Consider the following 21,185-nt stretch of genomic DNA (forward strand, 5'->3'; position numbering starts at 1 on the left):
TTTTTCCATTAACCTAAGATCCGTTAATCGTTATTTCATATAAAGAGGAATAGAAGGAAATACCTTAATGAAGATCTATCTAACGTTGCAATCAAAGTGCCCACAACTCTTACTCCGAGTTCCCAAGCACAAGACAAAACACAACCCAAATCAAGTTAGATATCAACCGTATGAAAACAATCAAGAATAGATTGCCTCTAACAAATCAACACAATATCAAGGAATAAAAGAAAGAGATGAAAATCAATTGAATCGGTAGGAAGCGGTGAATATCTCGTCCTCGGCTAGAGGGGTCGAAAATTCTCTCTCCTGGAATGCTTGTGCATTTCGAAAATCACAATGAGGGGGGTATTTATATTCTCTTGTATCTAAACCTTAGTTAGATAGAATTAGGTTACTTAATAAGAATTTAATTCGGAATAGAATTTTTAATTATTATCTATTAATATATCTAAATATAAAGATAATAATAATAACCTTATTGGATAATAATAGGAGTAATTTTAATCTCATTAAAAACTCCTAATTTAATTATCCTTTTATTAATTTAATTCATAATCCTAATCTAATTAGGATTGATAAAATCAAATTAATTATTTATGTATTTAATACATAAATTTCGCGCCCCCCCCCCCTTTAGTTACTGGGCCCTATTGGGCTCAGTTGGGCTTCCATCAATTAATTAACATCTGTTTCTCTTTTCGGCTCCAAGTCTTATGTGTGACCCATTAGGTTCTTATTGCTTCTAGCCGTATGTAACTATTAAATTAATTTTCACAGAATTATATTTAATCTTTACATAACGGAATGAGTACGCGAAATGTGATTAGCAAATCCGAAACACTCCCCCAGAGCTATAAAAAGACAGGTTGATTCTGTCGTTGACCTTTCTGTATTAGTTACGGTATAATTCAATCCTTTATCTGCTACATCCTTGAACTGAATCTTATGACTATGGATAATGTCAAGTCACATATAGCGAGATGTTCGTTTTACTTGTACAGGCCGAGTCAACTCCAATTAGATAGGTTAAGTGAAATCTGTATTTCAAGTCTTAAGTTATCACCTTGCAAGGATTTAGAGTCGAGTCTTCCACAAGCGATCCATGGATGAATCTCCCATTTATCGGGAGTGATAAATGCTGAATCCAATGTATAATTATCCTGCAATTACTTCCTGTGATACTCAACGTCTGCCGTTCACACCCCAGAGTCATCTCTGTTAAGGATCGTGTTACAACATGATCAAAGTATCACATTCCGTAATCCAGAATGACCAATTAACATTCCTTTGAGTCTGAGGATTACTTATACCTATTAATACCAATGAGATGAACAGGTGACAAAGATGAATCTACCCATCCTGTTATCTCAATTCGGGTCCCCAATCCTAATGAACTCCTTTTCATTGGATCCACGTAACTGTCCAGATATCTGTATATATGAAGCTTGTGAGATCAGCTTTCTGTCGGGACAGAAGACATTGTTACATGCAAGTCTCAACAGTGATATGTCAATCCTAAACATATTACTTGACTTGGGGTGGTTTTAAGTTTATTAGTTTATTATAAAGTTTCGTCTCACTTCATGCTTGTATGAACACTTTATAATCACTTTAAACAAACTTATGGATTTCCTTTTATTAGACTTTATTTAGTTCTTTAAAAGGGATTGCCTTTATACAATTGTGAAACCATATCTCATTAAAACAAATGATATAAAGAACACTTCATTTATATTGAGTTTATCCTAGAACAATTGTCTATAGGACACTAAACCCCAACAGAGAGATCAGCTTAGAAAGTATCTCAGCAATGTTGCATTCGTCTCAGTTCATGAGCTAAAGAGTTTCGCTGATGCTGAGCACGACGAACATTGGATCAATGCCATGCAAGAGGAGCTTGATCAGTTCAAAAGAAATGAGGTATGGGATTTAGTTCCAAAACCTAGGAATTAAAAGACCATAGGAACTAAGTGGGTCTTTAGAAATAAGCTAGATGAGCAAGGCAATGTAGTTAGAAATAAAGCCCGACTAGTAGCCCAAGTTTATAGTCAGCAAGAGGGCATTGACTATGGTGAGACCTTTGCTCCCGTTGCTAGATTAGAGGCTATACGTATATTGTGTGCATATGCTAGTTTCATGAACTTCAAATTATATCAAATGGATGTTAAAAGTGCTTTTCTTAATGGATTTATAAACGAAGAGGTATATGTTAGTCAGCCTCCTGGGTTTGAAGATCCAAAGTGTCCAAACCACGTTTATAAAATCAAGAAGGCCTTGTACGGCCTGAAACAAGCACCTCGTGCTTGGTATGAGAGGTTGACCAATTTCCTGCTGACTAGGAACTATGTCAGAGGCAAAGCTGACACAACCTTATTCATTAAGAAAAAGGGTAAAAATACCCTGCTTGCACAAATTTACGTAGATGATATAATATTTGGTGCTACTGACGAATCTATGTGCAAAGAATTTAGTAAACAGATGCAAACTGAGTTCGAAATGTCTATGATGGGCGAACTCAACTTCTTCCTTGGACTTCAAATCAAGCAAGGGAAGAACGGCATCTTCATTAGTCAGTCTAAGTACACCAAAGAAATGTTAAAGAAATTCGATATGGAAGATTGTAAGCCCATATCAACCCCAATGGGTACTGATATTGTCCTGTGCACGGATGAGAAAGGTAAGTCAGTAGACAGTAAGTTATATCGAGGTATGATTGGCTCTCTACTCTATCTTACTGCTAGTAGACCTGATATTCAGTACTCAGTATGCTATTGCGCTAGATATCAAGCTGACCCCAGAGAATCACACCTTATAGCTGTAAAAAGAATTTTTAGATATTTGCAGAGCTCAGTTAATGCAGGTTTGTGGTATCCAAAGTCAAATGACTTCACACTCATTGGATACACTGATGCTGACTATGGACGGGACTAGCTAGAGCGTAAGAGCACTTCTGGAGGATGTCACTTCCTTGGAAGCTGTTTAGTGTCTTGGTTCAGTAAGAAGCAGTCATCAGTTTCCCTGTCTACAACTGAAGCTGAGTACATTGCTGCTGGAAGCTGTGTGGCCCAAGTCCTATGGATTAAGCAACAACTTGAGGATTACGGAGTTAAAACAGAAACAATTGAAGTCAAATGCGATAACAAGAGCGTTATTGACCTATCTAAGAATCCAATCCAACACAACAGGATGAAGCATGTCAGCATAAGGCATCACTTCATCAGAGATCATGTACCCAAAGGTGAGATCAAGTTGACCTACGTACCAATAGATGAACAACTTGCGGATATCTTCACTAAGCCTTTGGCTCGTGAGCAATTCAGCATACTCAGGGAAGCTATTGGTATGTGTAATCCCATTCAATAAATTCTTGATCAATATTGACTGATTATACTATATGCCGAGTAGCTATTGCATGCTAAGTAACTTACTCAAACTGAGCTAATATGAATATCATAAAATCACTTTATGCTGACTAGACATACATGCTAAGTGATTACTATAGGCTGAGTTACTTTGTATGAAAATTTCCTCTACGTAAACTGAGCACTCAGTATCTCAAATGTTTGGAATTCTAAATGTCGAGTAACATTCACTTGGACATTAAATAGCACACACGCATTAAATAGCCACCTAGGATGACGTAAGCGCAATAATTAGAAAACACTGCGCCGAACGTGTCATAAATGCCAGATTATTATCGTTTGATCATCTCGAGGTAAAATGGCTACTCCAACGTTCCAGATCAACTCGACCCTCTATAAATAGTGGACGAATTCCCACTCACATCTCTTTACACTTTGAAATCTCTGGCAAATTGATTTCTATCTAAAACCCTAATCTTCAAATACTCTCAAAGAATCCCTAAAAATCATGTCGGATTCCCAAAACATCTCTAGAGCTGGTTATGACGGCAATCACTCCGATGAAAACCCTCCATCTCCTGCTCAGCAGGAATACGTCGAAACTCCCACCAAGTCTCAAAGACAAGGTCAACATGACCAAACTCCGAGCAAGAGCCCCCAAGCTGACCTCGCAACCTCTTCGAAAAGGAAGAAGAAGAAGGAAAAGAAAGAACCAGAAAGAACCTATTCCCCAGTTTTCGGCAGCGTTAGGGGATAGAAAATTGATCGCTCCCGCCGGTTCTCTAAAGGGTTTGTCGAAGCTGAAAAGCCCTTCTACGAATGGATCTCTAAGAATGGCTGGACTGGGTTGTTCTCTATCCGTGAAGCCACCTACCCTGAGTTAGTAAGGGAATTCTATGCCAACTTGCGAGCTACTGACGATGACAGTGACTACATGGTCACTGAGGTCAAGGGGAAAAGGATCTTTGTTAACCCTCCTTATCTCACTACACTGCTAAATCTAAAAAACGAAGGAGCTGAACTCAGAACCACAAACGATTCCTGTAACCCCCTCAATTGGATCACATGATATCTCACACAATATCAGTTATAGACATGCTTTCAATTCTCAATCATATCAACTTCAATCTCATATAAACTTTACATATTATACACAAGAGAAAGCATTTACAATTTACAATACACGTTTAAGTCACTATCCTGCATAGAGGATTTACAAAACAAAAGTACATCACAAGACTCCAAAATGCCTAGATGAGAATGGACTGACACTGCTGGTGCGACCTTAAGCAAGAAGAACTCCACCTAACCTGTAAAATCTGTTGGCAAGGGGTGAGCTGCCTACTCAATAAACATATTACGCATATATGTATATACAAAAGTAATGTAAAGAGCACAAAGCAAAATATATCATTAGTACCAAGTTAGAATTTATTCATTTGTTTCACTTATTATAATAATACTTATTTTAGAAAGGCCTTGCTGTACTTAGACAATATATATAAAATGGTACTTGGGCCCAATCTGTATTCCGGCTCACTAAATTCGGAATACAATCATCTGTGCTACGGAGGAGTTACACTCACTCACGTACTCATATATCTCAACACATGTGCTTCCGGCTCACAATATTCGGATAGCACTCTCAACTTGGACCATTTCACATATCCATCTAAGCAAGCTCATATTCATTTATAATCCAACCATTATTCAGTTCCAGTATGTGCACAAGGCTTAACATGCCGTATTTATGCATAACACTGCAACATACTCAATCATAACACTTTCTTATCAATCATGACATATCATAAACACTCAAACATTATCCACATCATTCACATCAGATTCAACCACATCTCACACTCAACAAGTCACAAGGCACAATACAGTCATACACATATATAAGCAATATGCTTACTGTCGCACTTGGTTCGATCTATCCAACACGATCGGGTGTGCGTTCAATTGCACCTTGTCCTCCTAATGTCACATAACATTTATACCATTAGCCTTAATATAAACTTAATGACAATATACACTAATGAATGCTCTATGATTTACAAGACACTAACTCCACAAAGTTCATGCAATCTAATCCTTTTGTCTTAGATCATCACATGACCTACTTGCACACATTCTGCCATAACTTTCTCTATATGAATCCAAATGTCCTGTTTCTTGAACCTACTGAAACTAGACATATATGGGTATAACATATCCAAAATTCACATTAATATCACTTCTACACAATATATGGCATGCAAAATGATTATGTCCTATTTCCAGCCAAGAAACAGACTACCCAGATTTGCATCTACCATAATTCACTCAACCTAGCTCACACTAAACACAATGGATTGTCAAATCCTTTTACAGACATATACGTCAAGTAGTTAGGAACACTTTTGTATAAATAAACTTTCCTAAATTATGACTCTAAGGTCCTCAAAATGCTACATCAACATGGCTGCGTCACATGACATTCCATTTCGAGGCAGTCATGATCCATCTAGGTTTTCTTCCTCTATATATGGAATTAAAGTCCCATATTTTACAGAGGGTTTCATAACACATATAGGAACATAGTTTATTCTTTATGTATCTTCAAATTCGAACAATATCAATATTAAAAACATGCTCCAAAATGACTGAAAGCAGTACCCTAGATTTCTGTTTAGGGCACTTGATACATATCTTTCATTTGGACAGCCTATAACCACTTTAAACAACACCAAAACTCAACAAACTCAATCACAACTCATCCACAACAAATCCTATAATCATACCTAGGTATTTCAGAATCTCCAACTCATAGAAAACAAGCTAAAACAACATACTAACCTTCAACTTGTGTCTATCACCTAGTATGCTTCCTAACTTGACTTGTTTGGCTTGAAAATGGAAGAAATTGGAAGATTTTTCTTTGGAGGGTGTTAGGACATGAAAAAGGAAGGTTTGCTGAAGCTTTGGTCGAAATTGTGGCTGAATATCATAAGGATTGAGTTGTGCACATCCTTTGTAAAATGAAGAGGTGTATTGTGTCTTAATATTGGGGTGACACCTCATGCTTGCTCACAAACCTCAAATTCAGCCCTCCTAAAGTGTAAGTTAATCAATTTAGGACATATAAATTCATTCATTCATTCATTTAAGTCCTAACTCAATTAATCAATTGTTACATCTTAACGACACACTAATCGCCTACTAATCGCACGATAATCGCATTATGCATACAAAACTTCTACTGACAATGAGATGAATCTAAAATGTATGTATTCAATCATGAAAACATATATGAATGTGGAAAGACTCATATGTTAGGGTTTTGGGGATGTTACAATTCCGGTAAAATCGACTACCTCGTTGAATTTTGTAAACTGAAGGAGCACAAGGGAGAAATAGCCAGTATGTGTATGGGTCAAAATCAAAAGATGGCTCACTACATTCTGACCAACTTCATCTATCCCAAGATCAATGCTCAATCCTCTGCATCTAACTTTGAGCAGTGCTTCATATGGCACATGCTGACCTACCAGCCACTCAACATGCATGTATTCCTTATCAGCGGATTTAAGCGGAGCATAGGGACACTCAAGTTGGGGTCCCTTATTACAAAGATCCTTCAAGATCACCAAGTGAGCTTAGCAGAAGAAATTCGAGTTTGGGGTACGGAGATTTCTGCAGGTATTCTATTCGGCTTGGCTTATGACCAACCAATTGTACCAAGGAAAGGAAAAGGAGCGGCGATTGAAGAAGAACAAGATGTGCCAACCAAGAAGGGAAAGAAAGTTGTGGTGAAACCTCCTGCTGACCGAACTCGGCAAGGTAAAAAGCGAAAAGCTGACCAAGCCGTGAAGGATGTCAACACGGTTCCAAAGAAAATTCATTTTGTATCAAGCGAACAGAAAGCTGCTGCTGAGCAAGCTAAGTCAGCTGGGAAAAGGCCTATTGTGACTGAAGAAGAAGAAACTGAGGATACTCCGGAAACACCTCTGAGGAAGAAGAAAAGAACATCTGGTCTCAATCCAATTGATGCTGCCCCTCTTGACTTCGTCGTCTGCGACAAATCCCACTTTGTGAGAAGTCAAGAGATTGATCTTGAGAAAACACCCTCTGAACAGGAAGATGAATTGGGAGATTTTGGAGGACAGTCTGATGTTGGGCGAACAGCCAATGTTGATGATGAGCAAGATAAGGATGAGGCTGAGCAAACTAAGTCAGTCGATGCTGAGTCAACTGAACTACAAGCTGACCAAGCAGTAAAAGCTCAAACTGTGAGAAGCCTTAATGCTGCCCTAGAGCTCAATTCTTCATCTGAGTCTCTTGACTCAATTGCTGCTGACCCCTCACCTCCAACCAAAACGGTCAGTTCTGAGAAGCGTTTCAAACGCAAAGCTCACAAGTACAACTCCCTAGACCTATTGGCTGATTCTCCACTTAGAGAACCAATTACTGACCTAACTGGACTTCAGTACGAATTCTTCTCCTCCGTCATAGAGCCAACTCCGGATCAATTCACACAAAAGCAAGCCTCTGTTACTCATACTGAGGAACAAGCCAAGACTCCTGAAAATCCAATCTCTGCCGAGCAAGAGCTCGAGGTTCAAGCTGCTCAAGAAGGTGAGTGAGCAAAGGAAAATGCTATCCATGTAAGTTCTGAAGTAACTCCTCCTGCACCAACTCAACTTCAGATTGATACTGTGCAGGTCAACATCTCTGCCGATCCACCTCTTCCTAACCCAATTTCACAGAATGTTGAATAGTCAGTTCCTGGTGCTGACTTAAACAAAAGTCCAGCCGTTGACCACGCTGGCCCATCTGGTTCTGGTAAACAACCTACTCCTCCACCATCTGGTACTATTCCAATACCGGCCGCTGAGCGAACTCCTGAGGCAACTTATGCCTACCTAAATTCTACTGAGTCTAGGCGTCGAATCATTAACTCAGCTCAATCCATTCTCCAGGATTTGAATCCCTCTCGTGTCGATGCTGCTGGGGTCGTTAATGTTGAGTCAACATAACTTTCTTCTGTCACTCAGCTCCTGAATGAGATCAAGGGCCTCAAAGATCTTGTGAGTGTCATGACAACTATTCAATCTCAATAGCCCAAGCAAGACTCCATAGTGAAGCTGGCTGAACTGCAGTTAATGATGGTGAATCACATGGATTCCCTCCAAGGCCAAATAAATGCTCTGTCTGCAGTAAACACGGGATATGCTACCTCTGCTGGGGTTGCTCACCACTTCACCAAGCTACACTCTGAGCTGACCAGTACTCGTGAGCTTATTTCCTCCTCTTCCCAGTGTTCGATCGAGCAAATTAGCGAAGCTGTTCGTCTACTCAACTTGAGTAAGGAAGAGATGGACACTGACTTGGTGAAAACAAATGAAATCCTGCAATACTCCCAAGCCACCTTCAAACATGTGCACCACACGAATGCTCAACATCAGTTCTACGATTCGGCTTTGCTCAAGATGTATCATCAAGCTTATGCCATGCTGACTGACACTATCACCTGGGTAGGGAAATCCCAAGAATATATTTCGAGTATGATCAGTGCCTCTGTTAGAATTCCCGGTTCCATCTTGGACGATGGTGTTCCTGTTTTCGACGGTCTAAGGAAAAGCATGAAAAAGCTTAAGGCGTACTCCGTGAAATTAACTTGTGCTGCTCTCAACGACACTTCCATTCCTCCTCCGCCCGATGCTGGCAAAACGGGGGAGAAAGAACAAGCTGATGGAACTCAGCACAAATCAGGGGAAGCAGGAGAAGCATCTGGTAGTCAGCAGCAACAAAGAAACGCCAAGGGAAAAGGCAAAGTTAATCCTGCCCAAGTCAACAGAAAGAAATAGACTAGTCATTAGAACTTGACTTGTAGTATTTGTTTTTGGCGTTTTCTATTTTTGTATGCTGACTAACCATCTATCTATTTTAAGCATCCTTTTTTTATTTAAACTGACTTATCTACATATGATGCTTACTTAAAATGTGCTATATGTTGAACTGTCTTAAATGAACAAACAATCGAAATAAAAAAAAAAGGAACATGCATGTAAAAAAAACTCTCAACCCACATTTACTCTGATACATGAATACATTTTGCTCTGATACATAAATTCATAGATATAATCTCTCTGATACCTAAAACTGACCGTGTATCAAACTGAGTAAACACATGTTCCAACATATTGACCTCTTCTGAAAGCTGACCTAGGGTCATCTGAATTAGATCTTAGAAGGTCTAGAATTGAACTTATTCAGTACAAGCATGTTTTGATTTTTCTCAATTAAATCTTGGAAGGTTTAGAGTTAAACTGAGTCAAATAGATGCAACCCTTACGGGGGAGTAATTTCAGAAGAACGAAAGACAATTCAATCATGGGGAATTTCAAAATTGAGTTCCATAATTAAAAATTTTGCCAACATCAAAATGGGGGAGTTTGTTGAAACACCTTTCTAACATGATTTTGATTTGACAAAATTAATTAAGTTAATCCATGATTAAGACAATTAAATTTAAGTGCTTTGATTTAATTGTACTAATGTGTTTGTTCAATGTTGAGTATAAGAATATTTATAAGACAGAACATAGTCAGCATTACAACATAGCGTGGGCTGAGTAAAGAATAACTCAGTACGAAAGAAGGAAAGTCTTCTTCAAAACCGAAGCTTACAAATGAAGCTGATCTCAGAAGCTGAGTGAAAAGCAACTCAGCATAAAAGAAGAGAAGTCTTCTTCGGAACTATATCTTGCAGAACGAAGCTGACCATGGAAGCTGAGTGAAAGGCAACTCAGTATCAAAATTGGCAACAATTAAAGACAATGGCTATCAAAGTCATGCTGAATGATTTTAAGGACAGCACCAATGATCCGTTTGCTAAAAGACAAGATCCGATGGTGATCTGCACCAATTCAGAAGCTTTGGAATTATGCATGGATACAGTTTTGAGATGCATGGGTCAAATGTCCGATGGCTAAATGACGAAACCTACACTAGAAGACAAATATGCGAGAAGAAGACAAGCCTGGCGCCTGCCGCATTCAGACGACAGGATTGGCCTGCAAATCTGAAGCTGACCAGAACAATGTCGGAAGAAAGAGCCGTTTGAATTCAACGGATAGATCCGAATTCAAATGATTGTGTCTTCAGATTTCAACTATAAAAGGACAAGTACACTCATTGGATCCTTTGCCGAAATACAAGAGAAAAAGAGCATACATACAAAGCACATCAAAACAAGAAAAAGATCTTACACCAAATTTCTATCTCTGTGTAAAAGCTAAATTGATTTTGTAATCATCTAAAGTGTTCTTTGTCTGAAAAAGAACAAGTTTGTATCAATTGTAAAATTAAGAGAGTTGTGCTGAGTACTCGGTTTTAAGTACTCAGCGGTAGAGAAATCTAGGTGTTCGGTTATAGCACTTAGTAGGAGTTGAGTAGACGAATAGAGGAAGGTACTCTTGCATATTCAACTGCCTTGTAAACGGTTTGTGCTCTACCTTTAAAGAGCTCAGTATTGGATTGAAAAAGCCCGGAGGGATTCTGGAGACTGGACGTAGGCGGAGAGGCCGAACCAGGATAAGTCGTGCTGAGTAATTTCTAACTCTCTCTCAATATATATCTGTATGTGTTGCTTGTTATATTTACTCAGTATATAAATTGTTTAAACTGACACTGAGTAAACCAGAGTGCTGAGTTGGAAGCTGACCACAAAAGAGTCATTTCCCAACTTGCAAGTAAAACAGTTATAGTCAGTATCTGACTAAAGCCGTCTTACGCCTCACTCGGCCGTGCTGACCAAAACTGAGTTGTGAAACTCAAAGAATTATATTAAGTCAGCATAATTAAAACGAAAAAGTTATATTAGTTCCTAACCCCCCTGGAACTAATTACATGGGACCAACACAACCTAAACTAGGTACTTATTTGGGGCTCCTGCGAGCCTTGACGAGGTACCAACTGGCCCCCTTTTGTCCCAAACATCCAAAGAGCTATGGTTGTTTTTCTGATTACCCTTAGGTTTTTTCATATTCATTTTATTGACCCCCATAGCCTTAGTATTTGAATTATCAATAAAGATTTTAGGGTTACTAACCTCATTAAGCTTCTTCTTCCCAAATGGGGCATGAAAATGGCTTTCCAGGGCAATAGCTTTGGACTCAAACAGAGGGTTAACAGTTTCCACTTTATTGGCCTCCGGCTCAACAGATTCCAACCTAGTCATGCTTAACTCCATATGCTCATTTGAGTGGTCCGAACCTTGAGCATCCTCAATAGACAGAACCCCAAATCTAGATCCAGAACCGAGGGACGAATCCTTACCAGAACCAACTTTCAAAATGGGCAGCTTCTCATTGATCTCAGGTGCAATCTGGAGAGATTTCATCTTCTTACTAATGTCCAGAGGACGGTTCTGGACAACAGATGCCCGAGTCCTTCTCCTACCTGACCTCTTAGCCAGCATCCAGGGGCCAAAGTTCCTCCCATCACCTCGACTCTCCTCTTCCTTCTCTTTATCAGCCACTATAACCTCCTCGACCAGCTTCTCTCTCTTAGGACACCCTTCATAAGTATGGCCAAACATACCACACTCAGAGCAAATATTATGAATGCCTTCATATTCAATATAGTAAACCGAATTCTGAACACAGAATTTAGACAAAAGAGGTTTAGCAAGATCGATATCGATACAGACCCTGGCAAACTTACATCTTACTGCCCCAATGGTGGTTTTATCCACATGGTGAACTTTCCCCACAAGACCACCAACTTTATTAAGAAAGCTTTCATTACAGTACTCAATAGGTAAGCCCGGGAATCTTACCCAAGTTAGAATCCTATTAACAGAACAATCATGAGGATTAAAATTTGGTACCCATGGCCTTAAAGCCAGAACGTGATTAGAGATAATATACGGGCCCCCATTAATAACAGCATTGAAGTCCTCCGCCCTAGTGAATTTGATGACATAATAGTCATTCTCTAAGTAAGTAATGGTGACTTTACCTTTTTTAGCCCACTGCGCCTGGATTCTCTGGGCGAAATAATTGAAACTAATCCTCTTACCAAGCATAGTAACTATTAGAGCTAACTTCCATTTAGACCTAAGGGCGCGTTTATCTGCCGAAGATATGCGAATCACAGGACATAATGGGTCATCCTGATCTCCATCTTCAATATCAGAGTCGGAATAGGCCTCCTCTGAATCCTCCTCAACAAATTCCTCATCTAACACGGGTTCTTCCTCTACCACCCCCATCACAGTATCTCTCCAGGAGTTTCTCCCCAAATTTTTCTCGTTAGAATTAATCTTTAAAACATCACTAAAAGTCTTTGGCGCCACAACCAAGTCGGACGAGGAAACGACGATAGCCGCAGCCCCCTGGACTGCCGGCCCGCCCTCCTGGACTGCCGGCATAATCCCTTGGACTGCCGGCCTGCTCACCTGGATTGCCTAGCCGGCCTCCTAGACATGCTCGCTTTCTCCCATCACTGCTTCCCACTCATCTCCAGCGGACTTGCCGCAATCAAGCCGCTCGCCCTGCCCGGCCTCCTAGACATGCTCGCTTTCTCCCATCGGTGCTTCCCTCCCATCTCCAGCGGACTCGCCGCAATCAAGCCGCTCGCGCCGCTTGCGGATCATGCACAGATCCACAACGGCAGAATCCCTGAATCCCCTCCGGCAGAACCCGCCGCCCCCTCAACCCTACTACCACCTCCCTCTCTCTCCCCCGTCAGCCCTACCTTACCTCCGCTCCCCTTCCCTTCATCCCTGCCCGCCCAGAAGCGGCCCCCAAGGTGCTCCCCCAGCGGCACCCTTGCTCTCTCCCTCTCCCTCGAGCGGTCACGCTCTTTCATCGGATCAGCTACTGGACACAGACGCCGGACACCCACAACACCCTTGCCAAACGCAGATCGCCAAAATCGCCCAGGAGAAGATTCGGATCTCCTCAACGCGTTAGGATAATTTTTCCCATCGTTACTGTTTTATATTATATATAGATTTTTTCATTCAAAAATAAATAAATAAATAAATAGATAATATTCAAGCCGTTCGCAATTGAAAGAGGTCCAAGAGCATTTGAGCGTAATCTGTTAAGCCCATTTCAAAATCGAACTCGGTTCAACTCCCCTTTTCCGGGGGCCCAAGCGTTCCGTATGTATAATCACTGAATCGACATCGTTGTTCTAAGGTTTTCAAACCCTGACCTTGAGCTTTCTGCATATCTGCTGCCAGTGCCACCGCAAGAAAGAAAGGGTTTTCGTTCTATTCGCCTAACAATCATGGTAATTTTCTTTTAATATATGCTTCTCAGAGGTTATTGAATTAAACCGAATCTCCTATAATCTGCTCTATGATTTTTTTTTTTCCAGATTATCTCCGAGAAGAACAGGAGAGAGATCTCAAAGTATCTCTTCCAAGGTACTGCTGTTCTTCTCTAATTTTTATTCTCAATTTCTTTTGATTTGTCATTCACTTTATTATGCTTTTGCGTCAGAATAAGGAATGTCGAGTTTTGTTATATGCTGTTTGCTTAGTCTCTGCCCAAATCCATAGTACATTTAGACCATTATTTGGCTTATTGTGGGTTCGATTAGGCGCTATTTTTCCTTCTGTATGTTTATTGGGAACTAAGGTTCTAAATGGAAGAACATAGCTTATTTCAATTATTGGAAATAGCAACATAAGTGTATTGCTAAGCACTTTTAGCCGATCTCAGTTGTGCTGGTGTTTCTTGCTCGTTTTATCTTTCTGTTGCTGCATAATTGAAGTGGAGTCTGATGCTTCTGTTCACGTTTTCTATAATTAATTGAATCTCTAATTTGCGGTGAATATATAGAGGGAGTTTGCTTTGCAAAGAAGGATTACAACCTCGCAAAGCACCCGAACATCGATGTCCCGAACCTCCAGGTTATTAAGCTGATGCAGAGCTTCAAATCCAAGGAGTATGTTCGCGAGACATTTGCATGGATGCACTATTATTGGTACCTCACTAATGATGGAATTGAGTTTTTGAGGACTTACCTCAATCTCCCATCAGAAATTGTTCCTGCCACATTGAAGAAATCTGCAAGGCCTACTGGTCGACCAATGGGTGGCCCACCTGGTGACCGTCCCCGGTAAGTGACAATTTACTGTCTTACAGTCATGCAGAATTTTGTTTTTCTGGTTTATTGGAGTGTGATTAACATGTCTTGTTCATTGGAACTCTAGAGGCCCACCTCGCTTTGATGGAGACCGTCCAAGGTTTGGTGATCGTGATGGTTATCGTGGAGGCCCTCGTGGTGGTGGAGGTGATTTTGGTGGTGAGAAGGGAGGTGCTCCTGCAGATTTCCAGCCCTCATTTAGGGTAATTTCACTTTTAATCAAATTTCTTTTCTCCTATTTATATTACAGTTTTCCTCATTTGAGCGTTGACAGACCACGCATTTTATGCTATCATTTTCTTTGTATTCCAAGTTTAATGTAGAGTAATTATGCCATCTTTAATGCTTTATAATGTCTGTTAATACACTATTGTGCATTATAGCACAAAAAGATTTTGAATAATACATAATAAAATTTGTTGCATCCCTGTTATAATAGTAGCCTATGTTGTACAGGCACTCCTCTTTACTAGCGTTTTGTGTTCGTGTCCATTTTTGTTTGAAGGCTATTTTGTGAAGTTGACTTTTTAGGAATAACGTTTTCCGTGTCCGTGCAACACAGATAGTAGCTTGTATTATCTCCATTAGTCATAATATCACCTCATCATGGAAGTATTGTAAAAGAATGTGTTGAAATATGAGCAACTATAGGACATACTTTCGATATGCAATAGAAAAGAGTCTGAAGCTTGAAACATTCTGCAATAAACTGGGGAAAAATGGTGATATATTTTCAAGTATTTTTGTAGTCCAATTCTTCACACTGGTTAGTTCTTGTTGCATCAGTTTGATATGTTATGGAGCCATATTTCTCTAAAACGCCGTGCTTTTTTTCTCATTTGATTCGTGATTTCTTTCTTACAAACAGGGTTCTGGCTCTGGTGGAAGGCCTGGCTTCGGTCGTGGAGGTGGTGGTTTTGGTGCTTCCCAAAACAGTTCTTCCGGCTTTGGTGCTTGAAGGTCTTGCAGGTGTTTAGCTTATGTTTTTCAAATTTTTGTTTTCCATTGTAGAAGTCTAAAGTGAAGAATTGTTTCAATGCTCATCCTACTCCTTTAGGTTTTTGTCAGCTTCAGTTATAACGAGTACAATCTGATTCTAAGTTATTTATAGATTTCTAGTTATTTGAAGGTTTTTGCTTTCTCGATAGATGACCTTTGTTTGCTCAATACTTTATATTAATAGATAAGTTGATGTTTGATTATTCATGTGGATTACAATCTGGTTTTGTTCTCGTATCAATCCTTTGGAAAATAATATCATTTTAAAAGGGTGTTGTTAAACCCAGCCCCAAATTCCCACCCCTAGCCCCGTGAAAGGACGAAAATGCCCTTTCATGAGTTAAGGGTGGGAAAAAGATATTTTTTTTTTGCTCTCTCGACACGCGGGCGTGTGGCTGTCACGCCTCACCGTCTGGTCGGGCGTGATAGCCACACGCCTCATCGCGTGGGAGGACGTGATAGTCCAACGTCCGACCACTCGGTGAGGCGTGACAGCCACACGCCCGTGTGTCGGATTGGCAAAAAAAATAGCATTCTAAACGAGTAAATAGGCCGTTAAACCCGTAAATTCATAATTGTACTTAAAACCTAAAAATACCATACAATTTTAACTAAAATCAGTAACAATAATATAAGTTAATGAATAAATATTATTAATTACAACATATAAAACTAATATAATCTAGTCTAAGCCTCTCTTCTTTCGGCGTATAGATTGTCAAAGTGATGAACACTCGGATGATGAAATAAACGCTATTGGGTGGCAATGGGAGGTACTGGAAATGTAGGATGTAAATGAAGACGTATGTAGTGATGATAACTCTCCAAATGACAAATCACAATCTCTCGCTCTAATGGTCTTCCATCGTCCGAACGCATCGGCAGTATAGTGCAACATCCTAACTGTTGTGTAGTAAAAAGGAATATTACTGCATTTAATACAGATGCAGCAGCATATAAGTCATCCGGACTCACCATCCAGTGGGACTCACCACAACCCGCTCCTGCCCATTTAATACGTGTGAGGGCAGCATCAAATCCGTTCCCGTACACTGGCAAATACAGATCACGGTTTGCCCGCATCTCATTCTGTATGAGCACTCTCATCAGCTTCCACTCCTCCTGGTTATAGATGATGGCATCGGCTAAAACACGAAATCCACAGTTACCATCTGCTACAACATCATGGTATCCAGTAATAAATGGTACGATGAGACCTTGAACCCGATGTAAATGGTGGTAACCGGAGATATCCGCATCAAATCCGACTGAAAATATTAAATATGAAATTCATCAATAAAAAATATATTTACTTTAACTTAAACATATATATTAATAAAATAAAATATACCCGGCATCTGGCTGTTATGCACAGATGAGGATGAGAAACGGCCTCGACTACGACTACTCCTCGAACCTGATGACCGTGCTCGACCTCGTTGACTGTACTCCCATGCACTCGGCTTTCGTTTCGTTGATGAATTTCCCTTTGGTCTACCCCTAACAGTGTCTTTGACCTCAGGTTCTTTGAAGCCACTTTGTTCCGGGTTTATCTGATCATGAATCATCATCGATATGCTACGCACCATTGAAGGATCTAATTTTTCAACCTTTTCCACAAGAGAGTGAAAAAACCGGTGATCCTCAGACCCGTCAGCATATACTGGAGTAGTAACTGGTATGTCACTCAACCCTTCAAACGTAAGAGATCTCCAAAAAGGATGGATGCGCTCAACACGGACCGATTCATCTGTGTCAATATATGTTTTAAGCTCACATGCACGCGGAATGCCATGAGTTATGGGCAACACGCATCCGGATTCACGTACCACATCCATACTCAATCTGTGCATACGCTTGAGCTTTTCATTTAGTACAGCCAAGCAGTAATGTGAAACGTGTAAGTCGAGATACTTGAAAGGTGCTCCACAGTGATTCACCGCAGATCTTCTTCTCGAGTCCTCGAGTGAGTATCTAATTATATACAGTAAAGGATTACTAAACTAATGTATTAAATTTTAAAAGATTAAAGCAAATAACATAATAAATGTCTTACTTGATCGACTCGATCTGAGCCTCAATATCCTTGCGCACCTTCGCCCACACTGTATCGAGTGCACCAGTAGATGAATTCAACCACTGTTTCAACTGTGCATGTGAACTCTCCACTCGACAGGTTGTGGTGTTTCCTAAGTGCAACACATTGTTCGTCCATGCTCGACAGAACTTCTCTTTATGCACTAGCCATGTGGTCTCCACGTACTCTATCACACGAGGCCAGTTGGTAGAAGTATTCTTCATGGCTACCACTGCCGCCTCATATTCGGCTACTATCGGGGCTTCAATTATATGTTTCCATTTGGAATTCTTAAAAATTTCACCGAAACTCTTCATTCCACTCAACTTGCCTACTCTATCCTCCACATCTTTATTAATATGTCATGTGCACAATAAATGATGACTATGCGGAAATACCTCACGAACCGGTTTCATCAGTCCTAACTCCCGGTCTGTAGCAATGGCTGTCGGATGCACATCAGGTTGGAGCAAAAGCTTCAGTTTTTGTAACACCCACATATAACTTCCCTCAGTTTCATCCTTCATTATTGCATAGGCAATCAAGAAGTTTTTGTTTGAAGGCGTCATTCCAATGATCTCAAAGAAAGGCATTTTATGCTTGTTTGTTTTATATGTTGAATCCATACCAACAAACAAGTAATAAGATCGAAACAGTGTGATCGATGTTGGATGTGCCATAAATAAGTGAGTCACAACATTGCTGCCCGGCACCGCTTGCATCCAATGTAGATATTCCTTATCTATAGCAAGCCGATAAAACTGACCGATTACATCCCGACCCTCAAAGCTCTCAGTCCTGATTTTCTCCCTGTAATTATAGACATGTCTTTGTGTCGGGCAATCCTCCGGATGTTTTTCTTTGATTGCAGCAAAAATAGCACAAGGCTTAGCTTGAGCTGAACTCATTTCACGAACAAGTTTTTTGGAACCCGGGCTTAGTCCGCTCATCTGTCTGTAGCCCTGTCGATATACAACCAACTGATGACAGTGCTGTCCTCTATCTCCAGGAATCCCATTCACCACCCAACCGCCTAATTCAGCAATTTCCAGAACCTTTATCTGGAATTTGCAACCACAGTACTTTGTTTTTGTATTCTTCCGTAGTATAACATCCATATCCATATCCTTTTTCCTTCTATAATTCTTAACACCACGAGCACATTTAACCAATATCCACTTTGACTTGCCCCCCGTCTTGTGCGACGCTGTGGTTAACTCGAAGCCTATCCCAATTGCCGTCTGTTTTGCCCAGTTAACAGCTTCATGATATGTTTGAAACGTTTGTTTGGGAAAAACTGCGAACTGTAATCAATACCGTCTCCGTCAAATTCTTCCCACGAAAGCTCCTGTAAATGATAAATAACGAACATTACATTCCAAAACGCGACATTTCTACAGCGTTTCGGTGTCTAAACCCGGAAAACAACCTCACATAAATACGGGGCGTATGCATATCACGTCCCACCTCATGGTGGGGCGTGTGAGTATCACGTCCCACCATGTGGTGGGGCGTATGAATATCACGTCCCACCTCATGGTGGGGCGTATGAGAATCACGTCCCTGCACATGGTGGGGCGTGATTCTCATACGCCCCTCCATGAGGTGGGACGTGATGCCCACACACCCGAATGCCGAAACAGCAATTTTTTTTTTGCAAATCGAATTACAGAATTCAAAGGAAGTTGAATCGGAAAAATACCTCGACTTCAGACACAGCATCAGTCCCGTCTCTTCCCGATGATAACGGATTGCCTTCCATCAAACGTGTTGTCTTTGATTCGGATCAAAATGTATTTGGGAGACTTTGAGAGAGTTTGGGAGGTTTTGCAATTTTCAGTTTTTGATTAAAGGGCGGTTACGTCTTTTTCCGAGGCTGGAAGTGTGAATTTGGGGCTGGGTATAGTAACCCACTTTTAAAAACTATGCAATTCTTGTCTGGTTTCTATATTAAGGCCTCGTTTATTTGCTAAAAAATATTAGACATCTAAATATTTTTCTAATTTTTCGGTGTTTGTTTGCTTAGGAAAACATGTCAACTGAAAACTTTAGATATTTCAATCTGAAAATATTTAAAGAAAGCGTGACAAATGTTTCTAAGAGTAAAACATTTTTTTAAGCTTTGAGATCCTATTATATTTTATTCTTTTAGTAAAATTGTCCTACTCTTATTAGTCTCGAGAGTTTGAAATCCTATTATATTTTATTTTTTTAGTAAAATTTTCCTACTCTTATTCGGCTTAGTTTGAGAGTTAGGAATTTAATGAAGGTGAGAGTTGGTGGTGAATCTCTTAGTCTAGTGGTTGAGCGTTTCCCTATGCCTTGGGAGGTCATGGGTTCGAATCACATCCACGTCTGGTGGAGATTTTTCTTTCTTCTTTAATGTAAGCGCATTGTGCGCAATTTTTTTAAAAGAAATGAAGGAAAAAAAATTTCAAACAAGATTAATCTAAAATTTTAGATTCTGTTAATTTCTTCTAACCTTTTTCCAATCAAGGAGTTAGTCATTTTAAAAAGCTATGCATTCCTCGTCTGGTTTATATCATAGATTGTTGTATTAAGTAATTAAAAATTACAAAATCTTTAATATCGTAGATTAGTAAGTGTTTGAAATTGTTTTTAGCACAGAATCAAACTCTATCGAGAATCAATTTCAATGTCTTTTCTTTAGGAATAACTTTATAATTTTTTTCTTCAGAAATGCCTTCACAATTTTTTTTCTTGACTTCTTTGTCTTTCAATGAGTCAGATTTATACAATAATAGACGAAATTCACTCCTATAGAGGCAAACCACGACCACCATATACAAAGACAAATCACGACCATTCATATAGGAAGATAAATCTACTAGTAAATTGATTGAACATTTTATTAAATAACAAAAATTAATAGGGTATTTCCAGCTAAAAATCGGATAAATTGATTAAACATTTTATTAAATAATAAAAATTAATAGGATTTATTTCCGACTAAAAATCGAAAGAAACTGTGAACCTAAAATGAAAAGAAAGTTTTTAAGCAAGCATTACTTTAGTAAAACTTGCATATAAGGTACCTAAATTGTAGTATTCTTAGGCATTACCATTAAAATAACCAAATGTATGTTTTAATTGGGCATTAAAGTCTAAAAGATTTCATAAAAAAAAAAATCAAAAAGTAAATACTATCTTTTTTTATAAAAAAAGGTAAACAGATAATTAGTACTCAAAATGTAAAAGAAAACAACTTATTATTCTTGGGGGTTCTTAAATATTTTGATTATTAAATTCTAGAAAATGTTGATAAAACTAAAAATTACTCTTCAGATTATTATTATAAATTTATAATAAAATTATCCAATTATTTTCCAGTGAGATTGTTCCGCTTTATGTTTTGAAAAATTAAACCTAATAAATTTTAACATGTATTAGATTTTGTTTATAGAAACTTGTACTTCTATAAGATTTCTAATTTTAATATTTTCTCGTGAAGTCATTAGCTCCTCTTATATTGATGCGTATGGTAGTGAGCTACATATTATTAAATGTTCTTGATACCCATCCACTGGGTGAAGTTAAACATGGATGATGCAATTACTTTGTACTATTAGGCAA

At 39.3% G+C, this 21,185-nt stretch overlaps 1 protein-coding gene across 1 annotated transcript; it reads left to right on the top strand.

Annotated features, from left to right (window-relative positions):
- The first annotated feature begins 13,496 nt into the window (after window positions 1–13,496).
- Window positions 13,497–15,717, top strand: LOC136224742 (small ribosomal subunit protein eS10z). Its single transcript, XM_066013160.1, has 5 exons — window positions 13,497–13,654; window positions 13,742–13,790; window positions 14,209–14,488; window positions 14,583–14,718; window positions 15,384–15,717. The coding sequence occupies exons 1-5, from the start codon at window positions 13,652–13,654 to the stop codon at window positions 15,471–15,473; spliced, it is 558 nt and encodes a 185-aa protein (XP_065869232.1). The 5' UTR covers window positions 13,497–13,651; the 3' UTR covers window positions 15,474–15,717.
- Window positions 15,718–21,185: the final 5,468 nt, after the last annotated feature.

The sequence above is a fragment of the Euphorbia lathyris genome, chromosome 1 (assembly GCF_963576675.1).
Source record: "Euphorbia lathyris chromosome 1, ddEupLath1.1, whole genome shotgun sequence".
NCBI lineage: Eukaryota > Viridiplantae > Streptophyta > Magnoliopsida > Malpighiales > Euphorbiaceae > Euphorbia > Euphorbia lathyris.

Coding starts and splice junctions, on each gene's coding strand:
- LOC136224742 (XM_066013160.1), top strand. Junction 14,489..14,582: donor CCACCTGGTGACCGTCCCCG/GTAAGTGACAAT, acceptor TTGGAACTCTAG/AGGCCCACCTCGCTTTGATG. Junction 14,719..15,383: donor ATTTCCAGCCCTCATTTAGG/GTAATTTCACTT, acceptor TCTTACAAACAG/GGTTCTGGCTCTGGTGGAAG.